Source organism: Gorilla gorilla, chromosome 19, assembly GCF_029281585.2.
Source record: "Gorilla gorilla gorilla isolate KB3781 chromosome 19, NHGRI_mGorGor1-v2.1_pri, whole genome shotgun sequence".
Lineage (NCBI taxonomy): Eukaryota > Metazoa > Chordata > Mammalia > Primates > Hominidae > Gorilla > Gorilla gorilla.
This window is the reverse complement of record NC_073243.2, coordinates 25,098,846-25,126,788: the sequence shown is the minus strand read 5'-3', so window position 1 is coordinate 25,126,788 and position 27,943 is coordinate 25,098,846. Positions and strand designations below refer to the sequence as shown.

At 45.1% G+C, this 27,943-nt stretch overlaps 1 protein-coding gene across 3 annotated transcripts in view; it reads right to left on the bottom strand.

Annotated features, from left to right (window-relative positions):
- GLP2R (glucagon like peptide 2 receptor) overlaps positions 1 to 27,698 on the bottom strand; it is a 65,114-nt gene extending 37,416 nt beyond the window's left edge. Inside the window, exons 1-4 of one of the 3 annotated variants that reach the window (XM_019013027.4) lie at positions 27,251 to 27,698; positions 19,584 to 19,671; positions 17,023 to 17,127; positions 10,880 to 11,001 (exon numbers count right to left, since the gene is read on the bottom strand). In XM_019013027.4, coding sequence (XP_018868572.3) covers positions 10,880 to 11,001; positions 17,023 to 17,127; positions 19,584 to 19,671; positions 27,251 to 27,439 — 504 coding nt within the window. In that variant the 5' untranslated portion in view covers positions 27,440 to 27,698. Of the gene's footprint in view, positions 1 to 10,879; positions 11,020 to 17,022; positions 17,128 to 19,583; positions 19,672 to 27,250 lie in introns of all 3 variants that reach the window. The other 2 variants (XM_055367009.2, XM_055367010.2) reach the window with 2 other exon arrangements.
- Between the last annotated feature and the right edge of the window lie 245 nt (positions 27,699 to 27,943).

Sequence of the window (27,943 nt, the reverse complement as noted above, 5' to 3'; positions counted from 1 at the left end):
CTGACCTCTCTCTCACTTTCTCTCTCTCATCTTTCTTTCCCTTTTTTAAGTTCATCTTTCTAGAGGTTTACCAAATTTATTGTTCTTCTTACGTAACCAAGTTTGGCTGGTGTGATTCCGTCCTGCACAGCTGTTCCCTGGAGCAGCAGTCATTTATCTCTGTCCACCTTTTCTCCCACCTAAGTATGTGCCACCACCCCATGGAGGACTCGATGGAGATGGACATGAGCCCCCGGAGGCCCCAGAACTATGTTTTCAGTTGTGAACTAAAGGCCGACAAAGATGATCCCTTTAAGGTGGACAATGATGAAAAGGAACACCACCTATCTTTAAGAATTGTCAGTTTAGGGGCTGGTGCAAAGGATGATTGCACATTTTTGACGCAGAGACAATGAATTATGAAGGCAGTCCAATTAAAGTAACACTGGCAACTTTGAAAATGTCTGTACAGCCAATGGTTTCCATGGGGGCTTTGAAATCACACCACCCATGGTCTTACAGTTGGAGAGTGTGGTTCAGGGCAGATGCCTATTAGTGGAGAGCACTTAGGAAGATGCAGAGTCAGAAGATGAAGAGGAGGAGAATGTGAAACTCTTAAGTATATCTGGAAAGCAATCTGCCCCTGGAGGTGGTAGCAAGTTTCCACAGAAAAAATTAAAACTTCCTGCTGATGAAGAAGATGATGATGATGAAGATGATGATGTTGAAGAAGATGATGATTTTGATGAGGAAACTGAAGAAAAAGCACCAGTGAAGAAATCTATGAAATACTCCAGGCAAAAATGCACAAAAATCAAACCAGAATGGAAAAGACTCAAAACCATCAACACCAAGATTAAATAACCAAGTTTGGGTTTTATTTATTTATTTTCCTATTGTCTTTCCATTTTCCATTTAATTAAATTCTATTCATACTTTGTAATTCTTTTCTTTTGCTTACTTTGAGTTTAACTTGCTGATGTTTTTTTCCTAGTTTCTTAAGGTGGAAGTTAGGCAACTGACTTGATATTTTTCCAATTTTCAAATATAAGAATGCTATAGATTGGATAAAGAAAATGTGGCACATATACACCATGGAATACTATGCAGCCATAAAAAAGAATGAGTTCATGTCCTTTGCAGGGGCACGGATGAAGCTGGAAGCCATCATTCTCAGCAAACTAACACAGGAACAGAAAACCAAATACCATACGTCCTCACTCATAAGTGGAAGTTAAACAATGAGAACACATGGACGCAGAGAGGGGAACATCACACACGGGGGCCTGTCAGGGGGTTGGGGCCAAGGGGAGAGAGAGAGCATTACAGCAAATATGTAATGCATGTGGGACTTAAAACCTAGATGATGGGTTGATAGGTGCAGCAAACCACCATGGCACATGTATACTTATGTAACAAACCTGCCCGTTCTGCACATGTATCCCAGAACTTAAAGTAAAAAAAAAACAAAAAGCAAATGCTATACATTTCTCTCCATGACTGCTTTGGTTGCATCACAAAATTATTGGCATATTGTATTTTTGTCTTTATTTAGTTAAAATATTTACTAATTTATTTTATATTTTTTTACTTGACTTATGGGTTATTTAGAAGTATGTTGTTATTTTTTTTTTAATATTTGGGGAATTTTCCAAACAACTTACTGTTATTGATTTCTAATATATTTTGTGTGATTTTAAAAACTAAATTTATTTCTCTTTTTAGAACATGTTTTAAATGAGATAAAAAATTTACCTTTATACGTACTATTTCTAGTGTTCTTCATTCCTTTTTGTAGATTAAAATGTCTATGTCGTATGTTTTTTTCTTTCTCTGTTATCATTTTTTGCAGTGGTGGTCTGGAGGCAGAACTCTCAGTGTAGACTTTGAGCTCTTCCAGATCAATCCCAACCATGTTTCTCTCTAGAATTATTCTCTATGGACTTCATCTAGATCCCTACAATCTTGTCAGTCTCCAACTGTGCTTGTTTGCCTCTCCTTGAAACTAAGTATTTCCCTCTAAGACCAGCACAAACCTACCCCCTATAAGAAATCCTCCTCAAATGTCTCTCTGCTTATTGTCAACTCTTATTGTCAAAGTACTTGTGGTTTGTTTCACAAATAGGGTGTCAATTGTATTATTCAATAATGCTTTGCTTTCATTGATCTTGTCTTTCCAGATAGACTATGAAACACCTTGAAAGTAAAGAAGTGTTTTGTGCTTCTGCACACAGAGTGGTGTAGTTTCTTTAAATTGACTATTTCTGTGGCATATCAAGACATTACTGGGTCGAATAGCATGATTTATTTTATTGGAGATACGAGGCTAACACATTTAATTAAATAACCTATTTGTTTCTAAATTATGATTTTTAAAACACGTGTGTGTTTTGTGCTTTCTAGGAACAAATTAGGGGACATGTCTTTTTTTTTTTTTTTGTCTGTGTCCTAATTAGTTTGGGTTTCCAAGAAGCAGATCCTGAGACAAGAATTGGAATGCAGGCAGCTTGCATAGAAAGTGAAAAAAAAAAATCAGCTGGGCATGGTGCTTCACAAGCCTGTAATCCCAGCACTTTGGGAGGCCCAGGCAGGTGGATCACCTGAGTTCAGGAGTTCGAGACCAACCTGGCCAACATGGCAAAACCCCGTCTCTACTAAAAATACAAAAATTAGCTGGGCATGGTGGTGTGCGCCTGTATTCCCAGCTACTCAGGAGGCTGAGGCAGGAGAATCACTTGAACCCTGGAGGTGGAGGTTGCAGTGAGCCAATATTGCGCCATTGCACTCCAGCCTGGGTGAGAGAGAGAGATCCCGGCTCAAAAAAAAAAAAAAAAAAAAAAAAAGTGAAAAAATCATCAGTAGGGTAAGGGAGCACTTAGGACAAATAAAGCATGGGTTATCAAGCCAGCTACCATGGTGGGAAGCTGGAGCTTAATCCCACTGGGGAAGCTCTGGAATCCTCAGAGTCAACTAACCCCAAGACCAAGGGAGTTGGTATAGAAACATACCAAATCTTGCCAGTCATCGATTGAAGGTGACTTCCAAGGCACATTAATTTCATGGCACTTATGGCCTGCATTTCAATGAACAAGTGGGCTTCAGGAACCAGAGAACCAGCAAAGAAATGCATGCACTTGTGGTAAGAAGTTAAGCAGCTGTGTACTGAATTGATTAGGGCAAGGGGATACGGGCAGGGCGCAAAGAGCACCTGCTACAGTTGGTTTAATTGTACTTTTTTACAGGGTTTTGTTCAACTGTCCTCTACATTAAGGTCTCTAACAAAACCTGGCTACTTTCCTAGAGGCTCCAAAACATCAGGTCTCCAGCTCACGCTTAGTACCAACAGGTGAATCTTATGTCACTTAGACACCTTTATGAGAAGCTTCCTAACCAATACGTGATACACACCCAATGAGGAAACAGGTACTCTCATACATAGCTGAAGGGAGGACAAATGTATAACCCTGATGGCAATGTCTAACAAAATTATATATGCATCTGCCTCTAATCCAGTGATCCCACTTCTAGGAATCTTCCAAAGATATACTGCCACAAATATAAGCCAACATACACATCTGAGATTATTCACTGTGGCAGTTTTAGGAATAAAATATTGGAAATAGGCTGGGCGCAGTGGCTCATGCCTGTAATCCCAGCACTTTGGGAGGCCGAGGCGGGTGGATCACGAGGTCAGGAGATCAAGACCATCCTGGCTAATACGGTGAAACACTGTCTCTACTAAAAATACAAAAAAATTAGCCGAGCGTGGTGGCGGGCGCCTGTAGTCCCAGCTACTCGGGAGGCTGAGGCAGGAGAATGGCATGAACCCAGGAGGCGGAGCTGGCAGTGAGCCGAGATCACGCCACTGCACTCCAGCCTGGGCAACAGAGCAAGACTCTGTCTCAAAAAAAAAAAAAAAAAAAAGAAAGAGAAAAAGATTGGAAATAACCCAGATGGTCATAGGACAGTGGCTGAACAAACTGGTGGATATGCTAAGTGAAATACTATCCAGCTGTAAGAAAGAGAGAGAAATATTTCTAGGGCAGAAAAGCTATAAAAGTTTGGGAAAACAATTGGAAAAAATATTAAATATGGATGAAATAGGCCATGTGATAAAAGTCACTGTTAATTTTACTTGGTTGAAATAATGGTAATGTAGCTGTGTAGAATGATGTCCTTAATCTTAGGAGGTACCCGATGAATTTAGGGGTGAAATCTCATGATGTCTACAAATTAGTTTTAAATATTTCAGAAAGAGAGAAACAGAGAGAAAGCAAATGTGGCAAAATGTTATTACATTTTGAATCTAAATAGTGGGTATATGAGTGTCTATTATTCTTTTAATTTTTCTATATGTTTCAATATTTCAAAATAAAATGTTGGAAAAATCATATATAATCAATGGATATATTATAAATTATATTAAAATTTTAAATGTATTATTAAAATTATATGCCATATATTAAAATTATATACAGATATATCAATTCATATGTATGTATTAATTAAATTATGTATTTAAGAATAGATGCACTTTTTAAAGGACAAAGTAAGGCATAATAATTTATTTTCATTCCATTAAACGCAGTTCCATACTCAGTCATCTAAACACACTTGTTAATGCTTATGTGAGCGCGCGCACACACACACACACACACACACACACACACACAATCTCCTTTAAAAGTGCCATTTAACGTGCATAAGGACCCCCAGCATCTCGTTAGTTGGAAGAACGTAACATATTTTGTTTGCCAAAACTCTGAAGGGCAAAGATTTACTAACACTGGCCTTTTTTGGGCAAAATTTCAACCCTCTATTAGAAACACAGGTAAACATGGCCAGAAGTTGTTTTTTTTGTTAAGTATTTGAATTCTTGGAAATATGGCCATTTGCAGAGGGGAGGAGGCAATGCCCTTGTCCTCACTTTTCCGAAGAGAGAAATTTTTACTTCCTGTCTTTGAAAGTGCAGTTTTCAAATCTTGCTTAGCGCTCCCCATTTGCTGACTTGGGGATGGTGCTACTGTGTCTGCACACTTGTGGTTCTCAACCTTGGCTGCATATTAGAATCATCTGGGGAACTTTGGAACTAGTATTGATGGCTGGATCCCCCTACAGACCAATTGGCTCAGAATTTGTGAAGCCATTCATGTAGTATTTATTAAGTGCCTACTGTATGCAAAGGCCACTGTGCACCTCAGTACTAGGTCAGAGGTTTGGGGGTGATAGTCAAATATAACTGTGACTTTGTTGTTGTTCTCAAACAGTTTGAAGCCCAGGAGAAAAAAAAAATACACAGTTTGCCTAATTCAAGGCATGCCATTAGCACAACTTTGATGTGAAAAAAGTCAGACAAATTCTTGAGATAAACCGGATCTAATCCAACTACAGGTGTCCTTCTGATCCCTTTAAGAGGTGTGATATCTCACACGGTAAAACTGTATAAGGATCACAGGATTCTGTTAACTCAAATCCAGGAGGAAAGTAAGAGGTTTAGACAGGATTCCCTGACGATGTGGAGTATCCAGTTGAAGGTTCTTCGTGTCTGATGGAAGATTAGACATGGAATCTTGCTATGTTGAGCAGGCTGGTCTCAAACTCCTGGCCTCAAGCAGCCCTCCCGCCTCAGCCTCCCAAAGCACTGGGATTATACTTATGAGCCACTGCGCCTTGATGGAAGATTAAGATACACTTAAGGGAGCCAAGGACATGCCAACACCCACGAGGCTCTGAAGGAACAGAGCCCGAACCAGATGGCTCCTGTTAGACCAAACAGCTAGGTTATGAAACGTGTTGAATCTGAATACCATCAGCCTCCTCTAATGGACATGAACCTGGGGCTCAACTTGTTGGCAAGAGTGAAAAAAATCACCCTGTTAGACCCAGTGGTATGGTCATCCTGGCTTGTGAGAACTGATTGGCAAATTTTCAGGGAACCAGTTGCAAAACATGAGCATTATTGAAAATTAAACCATGGCCGGGCGCGGTGGCTCACACCTGTAATCCCAGCACTTTGGGAGGCTGAGGCGGACAGATCACGAGGTCAGGCATTCGAGACCAGCCTGGCCAACATGGTGAAACCCCATCTCCACTAAAAATACAAAAAGTAGCCAGGTGTGGCAGCGTGCCCCTGTAGTCCCAGCTACTCGGGAGGCTGAGGCAGAAGAATCGCTTGAAACTGGAAGGCGGAGGTTGCAGTGAGCCGAGATAATGCCACTGCATTCCAGCTTGGGCAACAAGAGCGAAACTCCGTTTCAAAAAAAAAGAAAAAAAAATTAAATGAGGTAAATTTACAATGAATACATTATATTCAGAATAAAAGCAATAAATACTCCAAATTCATCACTTCCTAATTACATTTCTACATGTCTGTGTTCAGTGCCACTGGGGTTATTTTTGCTGTTGTATCTGCATGAGGAGAAACATGTCTAATGCTGCGCTACTGTGCATACTCTGCGGTCACACTGGTAGCTTGAAATTGGCCATGGGGGGCATTAATGCCACCCAAATTGGCAAGTGTTAACAAATCATAGCCTTTCTTTCTTCAGGGGTGGAAGCAGGGAGCCTGTTGTTAACATTTACTAACACACCTACACCACTGGTACTGATAACCAGAACAAACAAATCTTGGTCTACAGGCAACCATGTCTCCTGAGACGGAAACCCCTACTTTCTTGGACCAGTTTGTCTCCTTAGTGTGAAAGTGTTTGTTTTGTGTCTTAATCTTGGCAAGGTTTGATCACACCACTACATTGATTAATGTTTTGTGTTAAATTCAGGTATAGAATTTTTTTATTTGTCCTCAATATTTATTATGAAAATTTCAAACATACACAAAAGTTAAAGAAACTTTATAAAGAACATCTGTATATCCACCACTTAGATTCTAACATTAAACTGTTTTTTGTTTGTTCATTGTTTTTTGAGACAGAGTCTCACTCTGTCACCAAAGCTGGAGTGCAGTGGCACAATCATAGCTCATTACAGTCTCAACTTCCTGGGGCTTAAGTGATCCTCCCACATCAGCCTCCCAAGTAGCTGGGACTACAGGTGCACACCACCATGCCCAGCTAATTTTTGTATTTTTTTTTTTAGAGATGGGGTTTTGCCGTGTTGCCCAGGCTGATCTCAAACTCCTGGGCTCCAGCAACCCTCCCACTTCGGCTTCCCAAAGTGCTGGGATTACAGGCCTGAGCCACTGCAGCCGGCCTCTAACAAACATTAAACTTTATGTGGCATTGCCCCATATCTACCCCTTGGTCTATCCCTCATATAGCAGTTTTTTAAATTACTTGCACAATCTGTATGTAATTGGTATTATTTAGAGAATATGACATATTAGAGGATCTAATAGGTTAGTATTAAGCTTCCAATATGAAACACATCAAAGTGTACTTGATTTTCAACTTTAAGTTGAAACCGTGATGAAAACAGTATTGACATATTTAGGAAAATTTAAGACTCAACATATAAAGTTGATGTATTCGATGAGCTAGAATTATTTTAAAATAAGAAAGATTTTCTTATTATAACAATTATTTAACATAGTTTAAATGTCTAAAGCATATCAAATGTAATAACGCAGCTTAAAATGTAAAAGGATACGTAAATAACTTGTTTGTGTCAACAAAAATTAATCAGAGACCTCTACGAAAGTAGATTAACTTACTAGATTTATAAATAGAATAACAAACTATATAAAATAGCATTGACCTTAATAACTTAACAAAAAGCTAGGTTTTTGGCTTTTGAAAGTCAAATGAAATATTACACACACACACACACGCACACACACACATAAATCCAACCAAATAGCCAATGCAGAAAAGCTACCATCACAGACACCAAAAAACTCGCAATGACAAGTAAACTATGATCACAGCCCTAGGACTGAACCAGAGAGGCCAGGGAGGGAGAGAAGTGTTTGTAGGGTCCAGGGAAGATAGTCTGAAAAGAAAAGAAACGCAATAATCACAACTATCAAATGCCTATTGTGTGCCAGGAGGTGGATGAATCACTCCACATTCATTGCCGTCTGAAGCCTCACAACTAAGCCTGCAAAGCGGGTATTTTCAACCCCATCTTACGATGCCTGCAGAGAGGCTAGGTGGCTCCAGTGACAAGAATAGTGTTTCTAAAACTGAACTCCTTGCCTTCCCCTGTCCCCAGACTTTATTGTATAGAATATCTTTAACATTTAATGGGATAATATTTAAATGACTTTAGAGAGCTAAAGAATTCCAACTAAATCATGAAATAAAGCCACAATTCAGCCTGGGCAATATGGTGAAACCCTGTCTCTACAAAAAATACCAGATGTGGTGGTGTGCACCTGTAGTCCCAGCTACTCAGGAGGCTGAGGTGGGAGGATCACTTGAGCCTGGAAGGTGGAGGCTGCGGTGGGCCATGATCGCGTCACTGCACTCCACTCTGGGGAACAGAGACAGACTCTATCTCAAAAAAAAAAAGCCACAACTTGGGGGTGGCGGAGAGTGGGGGTGTTTTGCAGGTTCAAATTAGGGCACAGAATTAGGTAGAAAGGACCAGGCACGGTGGCCCATGCCTGTAATCCCAGCACTTTGGGAGGCCAAGGCGGGTGGATCACCTGAGGTCAGGAGTTTGAGACCAGCCTGGACAACATGGTGAAACCCCGTCTCTACTAAAGATATAAAAATTAGACGGGTGTGGTGGCACGCACCTGTAGTCCCAGGTACTTGGGAGGCTGAGGCAGGAGAATTGCTTGAACCCGGGAGGCAGAGGTTGCAGTGAGCCAAGATCATGCCATTGCACTCCAGCCTAGGTGACAGAGCGAGACTCTGCCTCACAAAAAAAAAAAAAAAAAAAAAAAGAATTAGGTAGTAAAATATTGAGAATCCAAAGGGCAAGGCCTCTCCCTGTATCCTTCTCAGGGAGGGGCATTTTTAAGTCTCCTCAAGGGTCCAAGCCAGAAGCCTGCGATCTTGTTGTCCTTGGCTCTACCCTCTCACAGCCTCCAGCACCAGCCAGGTCCTACCGTTTACTCCTCGGTAAACCTATGAGTCCACCCTCCCTCTTCTTCCACCCCTGGGCGCTCTCTTCCTATCTGGCCTGAGTTGCTGCCATGGTTCCTGCCTGTTGTCCCTGCCTTCTGCCTCCAGCATGGCCCCAGTCTCCAATCTCCATAACTAACTCATGTGTTGACAGGTTCACTCCTCTCCAATCTGCCAGGACAAACCTGTCAACACATAAGTTAGTTATGTCCCTCTCCTACTTCAATATGCAAAGTCCTAAGTCCTTCACCGGGCACAGGAGGCCTTCATCACCTACCTCTCCCGAGGCCTCTACCTCCACCTGTGTCCTCCTCAGGCCCTACCTCACCTGCCCAGCAGCACTCAAGGTGGCCCCAGAGCCCTGTGTGCTCTTTGACCCTAGGTGTGTTTCTCCCTCTTGCTCTCTCTCTTACTATGGCCGTCTCCTTCTCACCCTGCAGGGCTAGGCTTGAGCAGCCTTCCTGGTCCCCTGTCTGCATCAGTTTCCCCGTCCTCCGTGACCCTGGGCATCTGACACTTCCCTCCCAGCAACGATCACACTGTCCCTATGCCTCACAAGACTCTGAGCTCCCTGGAGGCAGTATCCACATGCTATCCCCTGGTTATTCCCAGTGCCTGGTGCAAAAACCTAACCCATCATATATGCTTCATTACTGTTTGTGGCCTGACCATCGGAATGAAAGAAACCAAGGTGTGGCCGTAGATATCTGTCTGATCCCCAAACACCTGTTCCTCCGCTTTGTGCAGCCTCTTGCATTGCACTTTGAAGGAAAGTGAGCAGATGTTGGACAAACAGGAGGTTCTCAGGGAGAAGAGCAAGAGTCCAATGAGAAAGTATGGTGCAGAAGAATTCTGGAAAGAACACACGTGGAGAGAAGTCTGAAGCATGGATTTGTTTGTTCATCCAAAAAACCTTTCCTGGGAAGCCATGGGGACTTGCGGACCAGTTACTGTGGTAGACCCTGGGGATAGGGCAGGAGTGCCTGCATAGACCATGCTGACCGTGTACCAGGTTTTCTCCTAAGAAACTGATGTCTGATGACTAAATCCTCACAACGTCACATGTAGCAAATATGATCCCTGTGGCATGAATGAGGAAGCAGAGGCCCAAGGAGATGAGGTAACTTGCACCAGGTTCACAGCCAGGAAGAGCAGAGTCTGGATATGAATACACAGACTGTTCCTCTGAGCATGCCACAGAGCTGTGGAAAATCCCAAGGATAAGGGACGTTTGGTTTCCCCTTTTGGGGGCTTATTAACATTCTTACTATTTGGAATGGAAATAGGGCTGCCTGACCCTAGACCCTGTGCTATGCCACTCCCTCGAGGCACACAAGTCCCCTGTCACCAGTGGATCTACATTCTGATGAGAGGGCTAGATAACAAATAAGCAACAGTGAGAATTTCAGGGAGGGGCAGGTGCCATAAAGGAGTCGAAGTAGGGGGGTGGTGGGTGGTGGGTCGGGGGGATGTGGTAGGAAGGCAACCACAGAGGGCACTCTCTGGATTAGGTGACCCTGGAAGATCTCTCTTTGAAGGAGACATTTGGACTGAACCCTGGATGGTGAGAAGGAGCCGGCCACAGGGGAGCTGGGACAGGTGCTCCAGGCACGGGGAACAGCAAGCACAAATGCCAGGATCAATCCTGGAAGACTGACTTCTCTTAGGATTTTGCATGTCAGCCTAGTAGTGGAAGAAATTCCATGGCCGCCACAAGGGTTGCTGCTTTGCGGGACCTTCCTTAGCTTCCCCGGGGAGAGGCGCTGGAGAAGCCTCTTTGTGTGGCCCCTGGAGCCAGCAGGCCACTGGGGTGTCCCGAAGGAGGGTGGTTTGGACCCTGGATGCCTCCTCACTGAGCTGAGCAAACTCACGTTTTGCTTGAAGCTGTGGTTCTCGGAGCATTCGGAGTCATCCTGCCAAATATCCGTGGCGTTCTCTACCGTCTGCCAAGTCCCCTGAGCCAAGCAGTGTCTGTAGGCCCTTCCTGAGCTCTCTGAAAGTAAACAAAGCTCTGGAGGAAAGGTCAGAACACACAGCCCGTTCCCCTGAGCATGCCACAGAGCTGTGGAAAATCCCAGGGAGAAGGGATTTTCATTTCCCCTTTTGGGGGCTCATTAACATCCTCACTGTTTATTTGGGATGGAAAGGAAAACATGGAAGCTTCTCAATTTTGTAACACACCATGGTCTGCTAATGTCTGCTGTGTTTACCCAAAGTCTCTGGAGTTAGAACAGCCTCTGGTGACTCAGTGATGTTATAAGCCCTCCAAGGTTCAGCCCAGCTGGGAGACGCCAATCTGGGCTCCTGATGCTTGCTAGGTGGGCATCTCTTCCTGAGGCTCATGCCATGCAGAAGAGAAAGTGGTGGGCACGTGGCTGACAGACTGGGGCTGAAGCCGGATGCGCCATCCATGCACGAGTGTGTCCTGGGCCTAGCTCTCCTAACCTCTAAGTCTTCCTGTGTTTTCATCAGGAACTGGGGATAATAATTGGTACCAACTCTCCATGATTTGGGAAAGGATTAAATGAAAGTGTATGTGAAAACAATGAGAAAAATCCCTCTGCCTATACAGACTGCCATTGTGACTCAGTCACATCTATCCTAGGAGACTCTCCCAGAAGGTCCTCCACCTGGAGGATTAGAGGCTGGGCTTGCAAACGAGAAGTCGAAATCTGTTGGTCCTTCCTAGTCCTGGCCCTGCATATCATGGGCCACAGTAACTATATGCTGAATTTAATGAATGGACAACCAAAGGGTATAGCCCCCTACTCCCCTGACAGCTTTGCTAGGTAGGGTGTCTAATTGACATCTCAAACAACACACTCCAAACCACACCCTTTTTCTTCTTTTCAAAATCTGCTCCACCCACCTATTTTACCACCTCAGTGGATGGCAAACCCGTCCTTCCAATCCCCTGGCCCTAAACTTCAGAGTCACCCTCCCCTTCTGTCTCTCATAGCCTTCCTCAGGTCCTCTAGCTAATCTGTCATCCCTGCCTTCATCTGTACCCAGAATCTGACTGCCACTTTCACCTCCTGCTTCCATCCTGTGGAACCATCGCCTCCCACCGGGAGATGGGACTCCTCTGACAGTCCTGCCCCTCACATCTGTGGGCAACCCAGCAGTCAGAGCAAGCTGAATAAAATATCAGCCACACAGGCCAGGCGTGGTGGCTCACGCCTGTAACCCCAGCACTTTGGGAGGTCGAGGTGGGTGGATCACCTGAGGTCAGGAGTTCGAGACCAGCCCGGCCAACATGGTGAAACCGTGTCTCTACTAAAAATACAAAAAAAAAAAAAAAAAATTAGCCAGGCATGGTAGCGAGCTCCTGTAGTCCCAGCTACTAGGGAGGCTGAGGCAGGAGAGTTGCTTGAACCTGGGAGGCAGAGGTTGCAGTGAGCTGAGATCACGCCATTGCATTCTAGCCTGGGTGACAGAAGGAGACTCTGTCTCAAAAAAAAAAAAAAAATTAGCCACATCATGTCATGCTTCTCTCCAAATCTTCCAAGGGCTTTCTGAGAAAGTCTTCTGGCCTTTCACGAAGCCCCCTAAGATCTGGCCCGTAACTCTCTGCTGTAACCTGTTGCTTCTCTCCCCTTTTCACCACAGCCACATCTGCCTACTTCTCTTCATGGAACAGGCCAGGCATGGTCCCCGCATAGAGCGCCATTGACCTGCTGTCTCCTTCCCTCCTGAACACCCTCCCTCTAAAACCTTTACCTTCTTTACATCTTCACCAAAATGTCACCTTGCCATCGAAGACTTCCTTAACTACCCAGTTTACAGGTGCAACACATCACCCCACTCCAACCCTCCCATCCCTTCCCTTCCCCATCTTGTTTAACATAGATCACATTCAAACATAGTCTGCACTTATTTATGATGCTTATTGATAATTGTCTGTCTCTCCTGCAAGAATGTAAGCCCCACGAGGAGAGAGATCTTACTCGGTTTTTGTCACTAATATATCCCAAGCACTTAAAAATAATGCATGGCATACAACAGGTGCTTCATAAATATTAGTTGAATGAGTGAATGGTAAGAATGTCACTTGACGCTTGCATTGTCTGTACTAGCCATGATGCTTTGTGCTGGGAATGCAAAGATACGAAGAGGGCTCAGCTCTGGCTGGGGGAGTGCAAAGAAAAATCGCCGTAAACGATTATAAATGCTAAGACAGAAGACTGCACAGGTATAGAAGAGGCCTCAGAGGCCGGGTGCGGTGGCTCATGCCTGTAATCCCAGCATTTTGGGAGGCCAAGGCGGGAGGTTCACGAGGTCAGAAGTTCGAGACCAGCCTGGCCAACATAGTGAAACCCTGTCTCTATTAAAAATACACAAATTAGCTGGGTATGGTGATGTGTGCTTGTAATCCCAGCTACTCGTGAGGCTGAGGCAGGAGAATTGTTTGAACCCAGGAGGCAGAGGTTGCAGTGAGCTAAGATCGGCACACTCCAGCCTGGGCAACAGAGCAAGACTCTGTCTCCAAAAAAAAAAAAGAGGCCTCAGAAAGGCAGAGGGGAGAGGTCTGTAGTTGAGGGGAGAGGTCTGAGAAATCTTCTAGAAGGAGGAAAGGATTGAGCTGAGAATTACAAGGGGCTTTATAGGCAGAGGAGCATGGCCAGAGCCTGTGAGGAGGCCTCCTGGGCAGGTGTGCGAGCCAAGGTCTGAGTGGCAAGAGCTGGACCAGGTGCAGAGCCTGGGAGTTGCTCATTGGGCTGGAGTGCAGGGAACCCTGAACGTTGGGGAGAGTGCTAACGAGGTCAGCAGGGCCAGGCAGCAGGAGGTCTTGCATGCCGTTTGTAGGAGTCGTGATGCTGGGGAGACAGAATGTGAATGATATTTTAGAAAGCTTTTCCAAAGGTGCCTGGAGGGGGCCAGATCTGAGGCAGGGACTGGAGAGGAGGCCATGGAGAAGCAGCAGAGGGTGCTGGTGAGCCCACAGCAGTGAGGGATGGAGGGGAGGAGGAGATGGAGGGGAGGAGGAGATGGAGGACCTGGCTACCCACTGGTTGAGATGTGGGGTTGGGTGGGGCCAGGTGGACCCTGAGACCATTCCTTAGATGGGGAAGAGAGGGGGAGAAGGAGGAGGAGGAGAAGGAAGAGGAGTTTGTTTTCCTCTCCTCCATTTTCTACTCCTCTCTGTCCCTCAGTTTCTACTCCAATTGATGACAAGTCTTGAGCATTCTGCCTCCAACACTTTAATCTTTCTCCTTCTCCCCGCCCTCTTGCCCTTGCCCGAATCCAGACCCTTAGCATGCTGTTTTCTGGGACACTGCAGTAGTTTCCCCACTCTCCTCCCTGGTTCCTCCATTCCTCTGCCCAATAGCTGCATGCTCTCAACGTCATTCTCCCAGACTACAACTTGTGCTCCATTTTTATGCCTTAACACCTTCTGGGACTCCACATAATCTTCCTCTACAGAAGAAAGCTTGAAACCCTAGTGACTAACACCCAGCTGCCTTCGTCATCAGCCCCCAGCCTCAGTCGTCAGTTACAGCTTCTGTTTGCCATCAGGCGCTCAGTGGCGCAATCTGGGCTCACCGCAGGCTCCGCCTCCCAGGTTCACGCCATTCTCCTGCCTCAGCCTCCGGAGTAGCTGGGACTACAGGCGCCAGGCGCTCCCTCTTCTGATATTACCAAGCTCCTTCCTCTCTCCCATCTCACAGGGACTCTCCTCCACTCTGTGCATTTGCACATGTTCTCCTCTGCGCCCTTCCACGGTCTCCACGTTCTCTTTTCACTGCAGGGATCCATTTGGATTCAAAAGATTTAATGCACAGAATGGCGGGTGGAAGAGTAACTTCCCACTTCTTGCAAATCACACTCCCTTCACATCCCAGAAGCCCAAAACCTATTTTTTTTTAAAGAGGCTTTAATTTAACTTCTTTGTAAATGTGGCGTTTTGAACACTTCATTTTCTCTTACAGTGGAATGGATCTGTGTTTTTAGCTCTTGGAAAGGGACAGATAGACAGTGAGCAGAGAGGGACAGGTAGACAGTGAGCAGAGAAGTAGGGATCGGCTCCACATGCTACTGAGAAGTCCAGGTGTTTGGGGCCTCTAGACTTGAAGGAATCCAAGGGGCTCCTCTCTGGATTCAGCTTCAGCTCCCGCGGACCGAGCGGCAGCTCTGCGACGCACCCTGTGAGTGCCTTCTCATTGACTCCTCGGAGTGACCTTCAGAATTAGCAACTCTCCTTCCCTTCACAGATGAGGAAGTGGAAGCTCAGGGGGCTGTGGGAGTTTGCCCAGTCTCCAAAGTGTAAAATAGAGGGACTGGGTCTGACCTCGGGGCTCCTGACTCCACACCCAGTGCTCTTTTCCCTCACTGAGCTGCTCCCAGGGGTACTGTGCCTGAGTCATTCAGAGTCCTCCGATCCAGCGAGTTATCTCTTCCACCCTCCCTAAAATCTCACATTCTCATGCTTCTTGGGATGATTCCAACTGGATTTCATCAGAGAACACTTCCATAAAATAGGTCATTAACTCTCCCACCCAGAAATGTATCTTCCTTCTAAACACACTCTCTCTCTCTGCTCTTGAGGCGCAAAACATTGAAACCAAAGTTACACAATGGGATGATTTACCAGGCTGAAATTAAATACAAAAGGCTATCATCCTACCCTCTCAGAAGCTGGTTCTCACCTTGTTTTGCCTGGAGCTTGTAACCACTTATCTTTCCTGAGAACAGTTTTAGTTGTCCTTATATTTGCTGGTGGTCTGTGGTCAAAGGCAACAGGAATCTAACCAGTAATCACCTCTCTCCTCTTTCAGAATAAAATAACCAAGAGGTCGGGCTTCTGGGGCTGGTAGGGATGGTATATTATCCTGGGTATCTAAGTAATGTTTACTTCCTTGAAACAGCATCAGAGCAAGCTAAGTGGTTAAATTCTCCATCCAAGTCCCATGGGAGTTAAAAACACTAACCTATTGGCACCTCCTTTCAATGTGAATGCAAAGGGTTCTTTGAAAATCCTTCCTCCCCATCTAACAACCCAAAAATTGTGTGGAGGTTAGCATCCCAATCTTTCTCCCCCACCTGTTTCTCCTCTCCATGACAGTGGCCATTCTTACCCCCACTGCAGCCAAATTTAGTGGCTGCTGGATCTGTACTCTAGAAGCTTCAAAGTAGGAGAGCTACTTATTTGTAAGATCTAAAAATCAAAACAATTGAACTCATGGACATAGAGAGTAGAAGGATGGTTGCCAGAGGCTGGGAAGGGTAGTGGGCGGCTGGGACAGTGGAGGTGGGGAGAGATGATGGGTACAAAAAATAGAAAGAATGAATAAGATCTACTCTTTGATAGCACAACTGGTGATGATAGTCAATAATAACTTAATCGGCCAGGCACGGTGCTCACGCCTGTAATCCCAGCACTTTGGGAGGCCAAGGCGGGTGGATCACCTGAGGTCAGGAGACTGAGACCATCCTGGCTAACACGGTGAAATCCCGTCTCTATTAAAAATACAAAAAAATTAGCCGAGTGTGGTGGCGGTGGGTGCCTGTAGTCACAGCTACTCGGGAGGCTGAGGCAGGAGAATCGGCTGAACCTGGGAGGCGGAGGTTGCAGTGAGCTGAGATCGTGCCACCACACTCCAGCCTGGGCGACAGAGTGAGATTCCATCTCAAAAAATAGATATATAATAGTAATAATAATAATAACTTAATTGTCCATTTTGAAATAACTTAAGGAGTGTAATTGGATTGTTTGTAACTGAAAAGATAAATGCTTGAGGGGATGGATACCCCATTCTCCATGCTTATTCACATTGCATGCCTGTATCAAAACATCTCATGTACCCCACAAATATATACACCTACTATGTAACCACAAAGATAAATAAAAATAAATATATACATACATACATAAAAATAAACGGAACATCCAGGAATAGAAAAATTACAGAAGGAAGATGTATTACTGAGAGCTTAGACGGGGACTGTTTGTGGGGGAAGAGGACTTCAGAAAAGCACTTGGTTGGGGAAAATTGGTAAAAATAAGACTTATTACCTTCACTCCACCAAGGTAAGTATGAAGGGCAGGGTACAGAGACATTTCCAGGAGAAGAATGAGGCCAACACACGTACTGATCAAATGTCCCGTTACAAAATATGCCTACAGAGAGAAGAAGGGTCTGATAAACATCAGTGTTTTAGCACAGGGATGCCACTGATGGAGGCAGAGGCACCATGGGAGCCCACCTTCCTGGCACTGGAAGCTGGTGTAACCTGTGCAGAAACCAGCATGGGTGCCCCACTCTCTAGATGAGTCAAGGATGGGGAATGATTTGGGGAACACAGGAATGCTGAATGCAGTCCCAAACAATGTCTATTTGTCTGCCCAACTTGACCTCCGGTCAATTACGTCAATGTACACATCATGCTGATTTTGCTTTATTTGACATGAACTAAACTTTCTTTCTTTTTTTTTTTGGAGATGGAGTCTCACTCTATTGCCCAGGCTGGAGTGCAATGGCGTGATCTCGGCTCACCGCAACCTCCACGTCCCAGGCTCAAGCGACTCTCCTGCCTCAGCCTCCCGAGTAGCTAGGACTACAGGCATGTGCCACCATGCCCAGCTAATTTTTGTATTTTTAGTAGAGACAGTTTCACTACGTTGGCCAGGCTGGTCTCAAACTCCTGACCTCAAGTGAGCTGCCCACCTCGGCCTCCCAAAGTGCTGGGATTATAGGCATAAGACACCACGCCCAGCCACCGACATGAACTAAACTTTCACAGAAACTTGGGGACAGGAGGACACTTGGAGGCTGAGCCAGTGCCTTATGTTCCACAATCAGCTAAATAATCATCAAACCTTCACCAATTAGATCCCAGGGCACACTTACTCTGTGAATGTGCAAAACGACCAGCGGAATAAGGAAGATGAAGATCAAGGTCCTTGGTCACACATAACCAGCACAAGTACTATATAGTCATATCTCTCCATTTGCCATATCTCTCCATTTGAGCACTAATTCAATGATCAGTATTAGATACTCGGACCATCTCAGGGGATGATTTACCCTGGTGTTTGGCAATGGGAAGCAACAACCTTAAAACTCCACCTTATGGGCCTTCCGGAATCAAATGGAAGTATTTCAGACTAGGTCCCAAACTTGTAATATTACAGGCTCCTGACTCCTGGAAGCCAAGCATCATTCCCCACCATCTGCTCCCTATTAGGCTAAAATGGCCAGGATTCTGGATCACGAGGTCAGGGGATCGAGACCATCCTGGCCAACATGGTGAAACCCCGTCTCTGCTAAAAATACAAAAATTAGCTGGGAGTGGTGGCGGGCACCTGTAATCCCAGCTACTCAGGAGGCTGAGGCAGGAGAATCTCTTGAACCAGGGAGTTGGAGGTTGCAGTGAGCTGAGATTGCGCCACTGCACTCCAGCCTGACAACAGAGTGAGACTCTGTCTCAAAAAAAAAAAAAAAAAGGCCAGGTTTCTGGCATTGAAATCTTAGAAACACCATGGTGCTAGGTTATGAGCTGGCTTGGGACACCATGTCGACCTGGCTGCCAGGTGTCAGCACCTGGTCTGGGTAAGGCAGTGCTCACCTGAGCTGTGCATGGCATGGCTCTGGATGAAAGCCTGCCTTACCTTGACCTCAGAAAGCAGTGTTCTCCAAAGCGAGAGGTGGTTCCTGCAGCTGATCTCAAGGCTTGACTACCACCTGCCTGGGCCCATGAGGTCTTCAAAGGGAGGTGGGAAGGGCTTGAAGCCTGGGACTGCCTTTGGGTGAAGAAAGACAGGGAGAGTTCACAGTGTCCTGTCAATCTCAAGGCCTCTGAATAAAATGATCTGAAAGCAGCCGGAGCCAGGGATTGTCCTCAGTAGGCTCAGAGGCAACGGGCCAAGGTACTTTCTTCTTTTTTTCTTTTGGAGGTGGGCATGGTGCACGCGGCTGCACCCGAAGAGTCAGCCTGCAGACAACAATTACATATTCGCTAGAATGTTCTCAACTTAGTGTATGCTTGGATAAGAGAAATGTTACTATTCAGATTTAGTTAATGCCCTGGGAGATGGGAGACCCCCGCCCCCGCCCCCATTCCTTTAACAGATTCCCAGGCTAATCTACAGCAGATAATCATGTCATATGATCAGGTGATGAGTGTGCCATGGCAGATGGCTTTTATCAAAGATGGCCACATCCACATACATGTGGTTTCATATGTTTCCTTACAGTGGGGTATGGGGTCTGTGTTTCTGTACTGTTAGCCTGAGTAGAGCTTTGTAGCTGTCTGACCAGTTGAACATGGCCGAAGTGATCTTGTATGACTTCCAAGGCCAAGTCATAAAAGGCAGTCTGGCCTCTGGTCAGGCAGGCCCATAGAGACCCCACCATCATGCTGTATGGAAGCCCCGGCCAAGTGTAGAGGCCATGGGAGTCTTCCAGCTAAACTCTAGACATTACAGAGCGGAAACAAGCCATCCCCAGTGTGCCCTGTCTGAATTCCTCACCCACAGAAACTATGAGAAGTAATAAGTGACTAGTTATCGTTTTGAGCCGCTAAGCTTTGGGGCAATTTGTTACACAGCCACAGATAACTAATACACATGCTTACCAGAAGGTTCCTTGAGTAAGTCTCTCAGACATGCCTGTTTGTACTGAGCCCACTTCCGAGTCGTTTCCTCAAGGAGGGATCCTGTAACCTGAGCAAACAAAAACATGGTCACCCCCAGTGACCAAGCACAGATGTGGCCTTGTTGTCGCTTCACACCATGATTCTCCAACCTTCCCATTGAAGTGCCCACAATGGCCCACAGCAAAGAAATGGCATTTCTTCAGCATCTTATGTTCTATCTTAAGAGTACATACAAATTTTACATTCACTCCATAACCTAATCATATTGGCTTTAATACAAATATGAAAAAAAATGAAAAACCTTTAAGTGAAGTTGACATTTCGAGAGTACGCAATATTCTTATCCTAAACTTTTGCATCCTCCCACATGAATAGTTGCATGCTTCTAAGACTATGTAGATCCCAAAGAGAGACGCATCACACTAAGACGCAACAATGTGACAGAAGGACCAGAGGATTGCAGAAGCCTGCATTGCCCAGGTATCTGCAGGTCCAAAGTCAAAGGTTCAAAGGCTCTGAGTAGACAGATTCTCTGCTCTGGAGGTGACCACGATTTTTTCTGCTCAGGTTATAGGATCTTTTCTTTCTTTCTTTCTTTCTTTTTTTTTTTTTTTTTTTTAAGACGGAGTCTTAATCTGTTACCAGGCTGGAGTGCAGTGGTGCGATCTTAACTCACTGCAACCTCCGCCTCTTGGGTTCAAGCAATTCTCCTGCCTCAGCCTCCCCGAGTAGCTGGGACTACAGGTGCGCACCACCGTGCTCAGCTAATTTTTTTGTATTTTTAGTAGCGATGGGGTTTCACCATGTTGGGCAGGATGGTCTTGATCTCCTGACCTCGTGATCTGCCCACCTCAGCCTCCCAAAGTGCTGGGATTACAGGTGTGAGCCACCGTGCCTGGCCCGGATCTATTCTTGAGAAGTCAATTCGGAAGTGGGTTCAGTACAAAGAGAAGTGTCTGAGAGACTTACTCAAGCTACTGAGGAGTTGGGATTTTTTTCCTTTCTAAAATTGACTATTTCATGCCACTGAACCTTGGAAATACAGCATGTTTTGGGCTTTCCAGATAACTGGGCTGTGTAACAGCTTCTAGTTGTGTACCTGTACCACTTCTTTTGATTTTATTTTTATTTTATTTATTTACTTTTTTGAGGCAAGTTCTCCTCACTCTGTTGCCCAGGCTAGAGTGTGATGGGACAATCTCCGCTCACTGCAACCCCTGCCTCCTAGGCTCAAGTGATCCTCGCACCTCAGCATCCTGAGTAGCTGGGACTACAGGCACATGCCCCCATGCTCGGCTAATTTTTTTTGTTGTTGTTGTTTAGATGGAGTCTCCCTCTGTCACCCAGGCTGGAGTGCAGTGGCGTTATCTCAGCTCACTGCAACCTCCGCCTCCTGGGTTCAAGCGATTCTCCTGCCTCACCTCCTGAGTAGGTGAAATTATAGGCGTGGCTGGCTAATTTTTGTATTTTTAGTAGAGACAGGGTTTCACCACATTGATCAGCTTGGTCTCGAACTCCTGACCTTGTGATCCGCCCTCCTCAGCCTCCCAAAGTGCTAGGATTACAGGCATGAGCCACTGCACCGGGCCCTCATTTTTGTATTTTTTGTAGAGAGAGGATTTCGCTACATTTCCCAGGCTGGTCTCAAATTCCTGGGCTCAAATGATCCTCCTGCCTTGGCCTCTCAAAGTGCTAGGATTACAGGCATGAGCCACCATACCTGGGCTTCTTTTGATTTTAAAAAGGGCTTTCTCTTCTATTGTTCATCAGGCACCTATTGTGGGCCAGGCCTTGTGTTAAGGAGGAATTAAAGAGGATACAGAGATGAGTGAGACACAGCCCCTGCCCTAAAAAGGACTTAGAATCTGTTCCAGAGACAGCAGCTATATAACTGGCTGGCATGCAAGGCCAAGGGCATTCTGGTCTGTCGTCCTTGGCATCCCTACGAGCTTCTGCCCTGTGTGGCTCAGTTCTCTCCATTACAAACCTGAAACCAGGAGTTGTCCGCGGCAGCTCCCTTCCCCTTGTCCAGGTTCCATCGACCCCACCTCCTTAACGTCTCTCCTGTCCAACCCTGTCTTCCCTTTCCTCCTCTGGCCTGGTGCCACCATCCACCCTCCACACTGCTCCACAGTGACAGGAGAACAGGCCAGAGCTGAGCACAGGGCTCTCCTGCCTACAGTCTTCCACTTAAGGCCTGTGGTCTCAGGATTTAGCATCTCAGCCATCCTTGTCCCAAGTCGTGCTCCTTCATGACTTCTCATCCTTGCACTTCCCATTGGCACTCGCTTCTGCCCTCATTTTCACCTGGTGAACTCCTAGTCATCCTTCAAGGCCCAACTCAAGCCTAGAGACCCTTGGCCACACTTAACCACTTGTCTCCCTGAGTCTTGAGCTTGTCACCCTTCCCCTGCATGACCGATCCCTATGGCCCATCACACTGCAATGTCATTGGTGGGCCACTTATCCATCTTCCTCCCTACCCCATAAGCTCCTTGAGGACTGAGATGTGTCTTTCATCTCTGAATACAAGCCCCCAGCACAGGGCCGGAGTTAATGCTCTTGCTGTCCTTCATTTTCAGAGGCTCACTTGTGAGACGGAGGATGAGGAAGGGTTCAGTAAATGATCTGGGCTAAGATCACCCAGTTAATCATTTGGCTTTAAGGTTTTCTCTCTTCTCACAAGGGGCAACAAGCTCAAATGTTTTCTAGGGCCAGGTAGATTTCAGGTTATCCCAAAAGAATGAGGTAGGACTGGTATACCAGTAGAGAGTGCAGCAACAATCACACAGCCAACTTTTTGAAGAAGAGCTAGTGTGGTCATCACTAGACCAGCAGTTCCCAAACTTATTGACTCAGTAATTTTTCCACAGCACTTCTAGGCCAAAAGATATATCTAAAGCCCCACTTATTAAGTAAGTAAGTCCAAACAACTTAATAAATATTTATGCCTTAACAGCTTAGTGCCTGCTGTCCATTGCACAACTTCTCAAGCTTTAGGATCAGATCGGATGCCACCACCTTTATTTCCTGTTCCACACTGATTTTTGTGCTATACTTGCTTTTTAATCACAGGACCTGTGGAAAACCCAGCTTTGCAAAGAGACAACATCATTAAAAGGGAGGGGGTGAGATCTAATGTTAACACCATGAATACCTTAAGCTAGTAGTTTGCATGGTGTCTGGAAAATGCTACATATCACTGTACTTCCCTTGAAAAATTAAAATATCTCATAGCACCCCTGTGAGTTCACAGTGGTGCCCTGTGGTATACAAGCACACAGTTTGAGAATCATGCAATTATCCAATAAGTAATAATAATGATACAATAATTGGCATTCATCCCTTGATTTCAGTTTCCTATGAGTTTGGAATCTCTATTAATATCTCTCTCTGAGTTATGGCCCAAGAGGAAGCATGTAAGTTATTAACATATTGTTTAAAGAAGTAAACATCTTTAATGGCACCATAACTGACTCTAAATCATTTTTACAAATTCAGCAGATGAGTTGCTAACCAAATGATAAGCTTCTAGAATCCTCCAAGTGATCAGTGTAAGATCCATTGGTGGACAAAGTACTATTTATGACCACAGGGACCTCTCCGGGATCTGATTAAGGAAGAGACAATAAAATCAGCCTCTGGAGTAATGTTCCCCTATCCTCCATTCTTTGCCATGGCCAATGGTCATAGTCAAAAGCAGCAAAACAAACTAAAACTAAAAAGTACTGAATTTTGTCAGTCTAGGGGAGCTGGACAAACTCAGACTGTCTTCCCTTGCCCTAAAGACATAAAAAACACAAGGGGTACATCCAAGTTCAATCACAGCCAGATTCCCAAAGTCATGAGGAAAGAAGATATACGGGTGAATTTTTTTCCAACTGGAAAAGTCCAGCTTGACCTTGATTCCTTTTCCCTTGCATAGGCAACCAGCATCAGCAATGAACTTGGCCGAGAAGGGATTAAGGAAAAGGAAAGAAAAATCCTTATACTGACTCTCTTTAAATAAATCTGTTTTTCTTTGTTAGAGAAGGAATACACTTCACTGTAGATGAAATAGAAATCACAGCTATGCAAAAAGGGGAGAAGGTGAAATTATCATCTCATTACTCAGAAATTACCATCTACTTCCAGATTCTTCTCTCTGTGAATGAAAGACACATTCATTGTCTTTCTTTTCTTTTTTATTGTGACTTCAAAGGGAATAATCTTGTTTCAAAGCCTTTTATGTTTCATTAGAAGACCAATATTGTGAATATATTTCCATTTCAAGAAAAAATAATAAATGAAGTAAAGCATCCTTTTAACAGCTACATAACATTCTATGAAAAAAAGTGATATAATTTAGTTTTTAAATCCTCTAGCGTTGAATGCCTATGTTGTTTTAAGATGTTTGCTGACGTAAATGATGCTGTGATTAAAATCCTCATAGTTGAACATTTGAGAGCACGTCTTTATTTCTTAGAAATTCTTTGAATTTGAATTTCTGGGTCACAGAATACACATAGTTTTAAAGGTTTTTGATTGCCAAACTGTCTACCCTCACCAAAAAAAAAAAAATAATAAAAATTTTAAATATGCACCATTTTACCCTCCTGCCATCCATGTATAAAAGGGCCGCAATGTACTTCTCAAAAATCCTTAGATAGTTTATGTTTTTGATGCCAAAGCAACTGCTAAATAACTTAAACGAGTGTGGGAGAGAGTGGTGTGGGGATAACACTACCTCCCTGCTTGAATTTAGAAACTAAACTATCCCTGAGAATTTCTCATTAAGTGAAATTTTTGAAGACTTCCTGCCAGAACACACACCACAGTCATTTATATTCCATGCAGGGAAAGAGGCTATGAGCAGAATTTATCATGAAAGTCTTCACAAAGCCTTGTAATATAAACATCTAGAAAAGGAATATGGGGTTAAGATGGAGAACCAAGAGTAAGGCCATCAGAATTACAGACACACCCGGAGGACAGACAGCCAGAAATGCTCTGAAAACGCAGACTGGGTGGCAGAGAGTGGAAGCAGACACTGCCAGCAGACATGTTATTGATTATAAAAATACCAGACTGAAAGGGCCAAGGTGTGGCTTTCTCAGCCTGGTTAGCCGGACTGAGGCTCTGCAGATTCCGCTGTTGTAACATAAATATTCATACATCAACAACTCCCAAGAGCACTCCAGAAGAAAAAACACAGGGCTTCAAACACCCCGGGTAGGCACAACGGCTACAGTGCTCAGGAGCTACAGCATCGAACGCAACCATTTAACTCCTCTGAAGCTTAATTTGCCCATCTGTAAAATGGGCTCAGTAATAACACTCTTCTCAGAGGCTTGTGTTGAGGATTAAGTAAGATGATGTGTGAGGAAGCATTTTATGATAGTATCCTGAGCGCTGTCTCAGGGCTTGGCATGTGGTCAGCAATCCACATTTGTGAACAAAACTACATGATAAGCTGGATACACTCACTCAGTGTTGATATGAGATATCCAAAGAATGGAAGCAAGGATGAATGTTCTGAACCAACCCTCCCACCAAATGGTCCCACCACTAACACATTGAAGTCCTGGGACCAGAGGCAGGCCAGGGCCACCTGCCTGAAGGATGTTCTGGTCACTGGGGGAGAGGCTGCCATGATGGCAAGAATTCCATGAAACCATTGATTGGGCTCACATTTACAATCCATGAGGGCCTGAAGGCAGCCTCTAGGGGAACCTGGATGTAGGAAATCTGGCAGGGGTTATCTGCCTCTCTAGCCCCAGGCTTGCAGCAAAGAAAGCCTGAGGTGAACCCTCATGAGACCTGGTACCACAGCCTGCCCTACATGGGGATTGGAGGGGTTTAGAATTCCAAGACCATGAACAGGGACTCACCCTGCCCATGGAACAAAGGAGGAAGACAGCCATTCCTTTTTTTTTTTTTTTTTTTGAGACAGATCCTCACTCTACTGCCCAGACTGGAGTGCAATGGCGTGATCTTGGCTCACTGCAACCTCCACCTCCAGGTTCAAGCAATTCTCCTGCCTCAGCCTCCTGAGCAACTGGCATTACAGGCACACACCACCATGCCCAGATAATTTTTGTATTTTTTAGTACAGACGGGGTTTCACCACGTTGGCCAGGCCGGACTTGAACTCCTGACCTTGTGATCTGCCCACCTCAGCCTCCCAAAGTGTTGGGGTTACAGGCGTGAGCTACCGTGCCCGGTCTGAGCCATTCCTTAAGCTACTTTCATTATTCAGACAAGTGGAACTGGGGTTCCTTCCCATCATCCTTTTATACTGCCCATAGCCCAGTATCCAAATGGAAACTTGGAAAGAGGACGAAGGTCTAATCTTCTTGGATAGAATAAAGCAAGCTACCAGCATGCCCAACTATAGAGGACAGTTAAATACGTTACAATAAACCCTTAAAGCCCTTAAATATTATACCATGGATCTACATTTACTAACATGGACGAATGTTGCTCAACTTCTCCAAGACTCAGTTTACTCATCTGTAAAAGGGGATTAACAAGAGAACCTCAGTCTATAGGGTTGCTGAGAACACAGAAGGAGAAAATATGAGGAATGGGGGCACCTGGCACTCAACCCAGTGCAGAGCAAGTGCTCCATAGTGATGTCATCTGTGTTATTAGTGTATTTTGTTATGAAGAAAGCAGATTACAAAATAATATTTATAGTATGTGCCTGTGTTTGTTTAAAAAAAGTCTGTATGTAGGCCTGGTACAGTGGCTCATGCCTATAATCTCAGTACTTTGGGAGGCTGAAGCAGGTAGATCACTTGAGGTCAGGAGTTCAAGACCAGCCTGGCCAACATGGTGAAACCCCGTCTCTACTAAAATACAAAAATTAGCTGGGTGGTGGCACGTACCTGTATTCCCAGCTACTCAGGAGGCTGAGGCAAGAAAATCACTTGAACCCGGGAGGCAGAGGTTGCAGTGAGCCAAGATCTCACCACTGCACTTCAGCCTGGGCGACAGAGCGAGACCCCATCTCAAAAAACAAACAAACAAACAAACAAACAAACAAAAAACTGTATGCAAACAATGGTAGAAAAATGTCTGGAAGTATAAGCGCCCAAATGTGAATGAGGATGATCTGTAGCTGTTGGAAGTAGAGTGATTTGTAGTTTGCATTTCACTTCTTTGAATTGTATTTTAAAAAAACAATTAGCGTTCTACATTTTTGTAATGAAAGGAAAAAGGAAACAGAAGGGAAAGGAAAGGAAAGGAAAAAGAAAAATGGATTTGCTCAACCTAAATACTCAAAGCTGGGAGAATACTGAAGACAAACAGAAGGATATGTGCAGCAATTGTAAATGCTATTTGCAGAACTCACATTGACGTGGGGAAATGCTTATAATATGATGCGGGGCTGGTTGGGGGGACCAGGACACAACATGTTTTATGCTTCCTAATATCAGCTGTTGTAAAAAAAAAAAAAAAAACAAATGCATAGAGAAAGGGTTTGAGGACAATATGCCAAAATATGAACAGTGATTACCTTTGAATGCTAGGATTATGGCGGCTCATTATTTTCTTAATACTGTTTTCTCTTTTCCAAATTGCTTACATGAGGCCTAAATTGCTTCTTTAAAAAAAATCAGGAAATACAACTGATAATAATAATAATAATGAACTGCTCTTACTTGCTTGATGGAAACCAGCAGGACCAGAGTGAGGAAGGGCCTCCCAGGGGCCCAGAGAGAGCACTTCCTGTGGAAGGAGAGAGGACTGGTCCCCCAGGGGGCAGGGATGCCCATGGGCAGCTCGGGGACGCCAGGCAGGAGTCCCGCGCTTCCTCTCCCAGGCCCTGCCCTGCTCGATCCCAGCTTCATCTTCCTCTTGCACCTTCACAAGTAGGGGTACATCTTTCTAGCCGTCCAAGATGCACCGCAGGCAGTCTCCTCTTGCATTCCTCTTGGTCCAGAGAGGAAATGTTTGCACAAATCCTCTCCACGCTGCGCCGAGAGTGTCTGAGGCGGTCTAGAGCAATCTACGGAGTCTTCAGAGTTCCTCCTCAGCCCTGGCTCATCCCCCGCCCCTGCCCCCCCAAAAGCAGGGAGATTTTTCCCAGACCTTCCCTAAGTCAGCTGTGCTTTCTGGGACTTCCTTGACAGGCCGAGGAGAAAGAACAAGGCGGTCAGCGGGCTCCACCCTGAAGGTTCTGCTCAATGCACGAAGCTGGCTGAGACAGGCTGGGGTTCGAGCTACAGAGGAATGGCTGGCAGAAGGTGATGGGCCTCGAGCCAGTTTAGAGGCAGGTGTCTTTTTGAGGCAGGGTATTTCTTTCTAAGGCATTAAGCTTGTCCAGGCTGGGCTGAGACTAACCACAAAGTCAA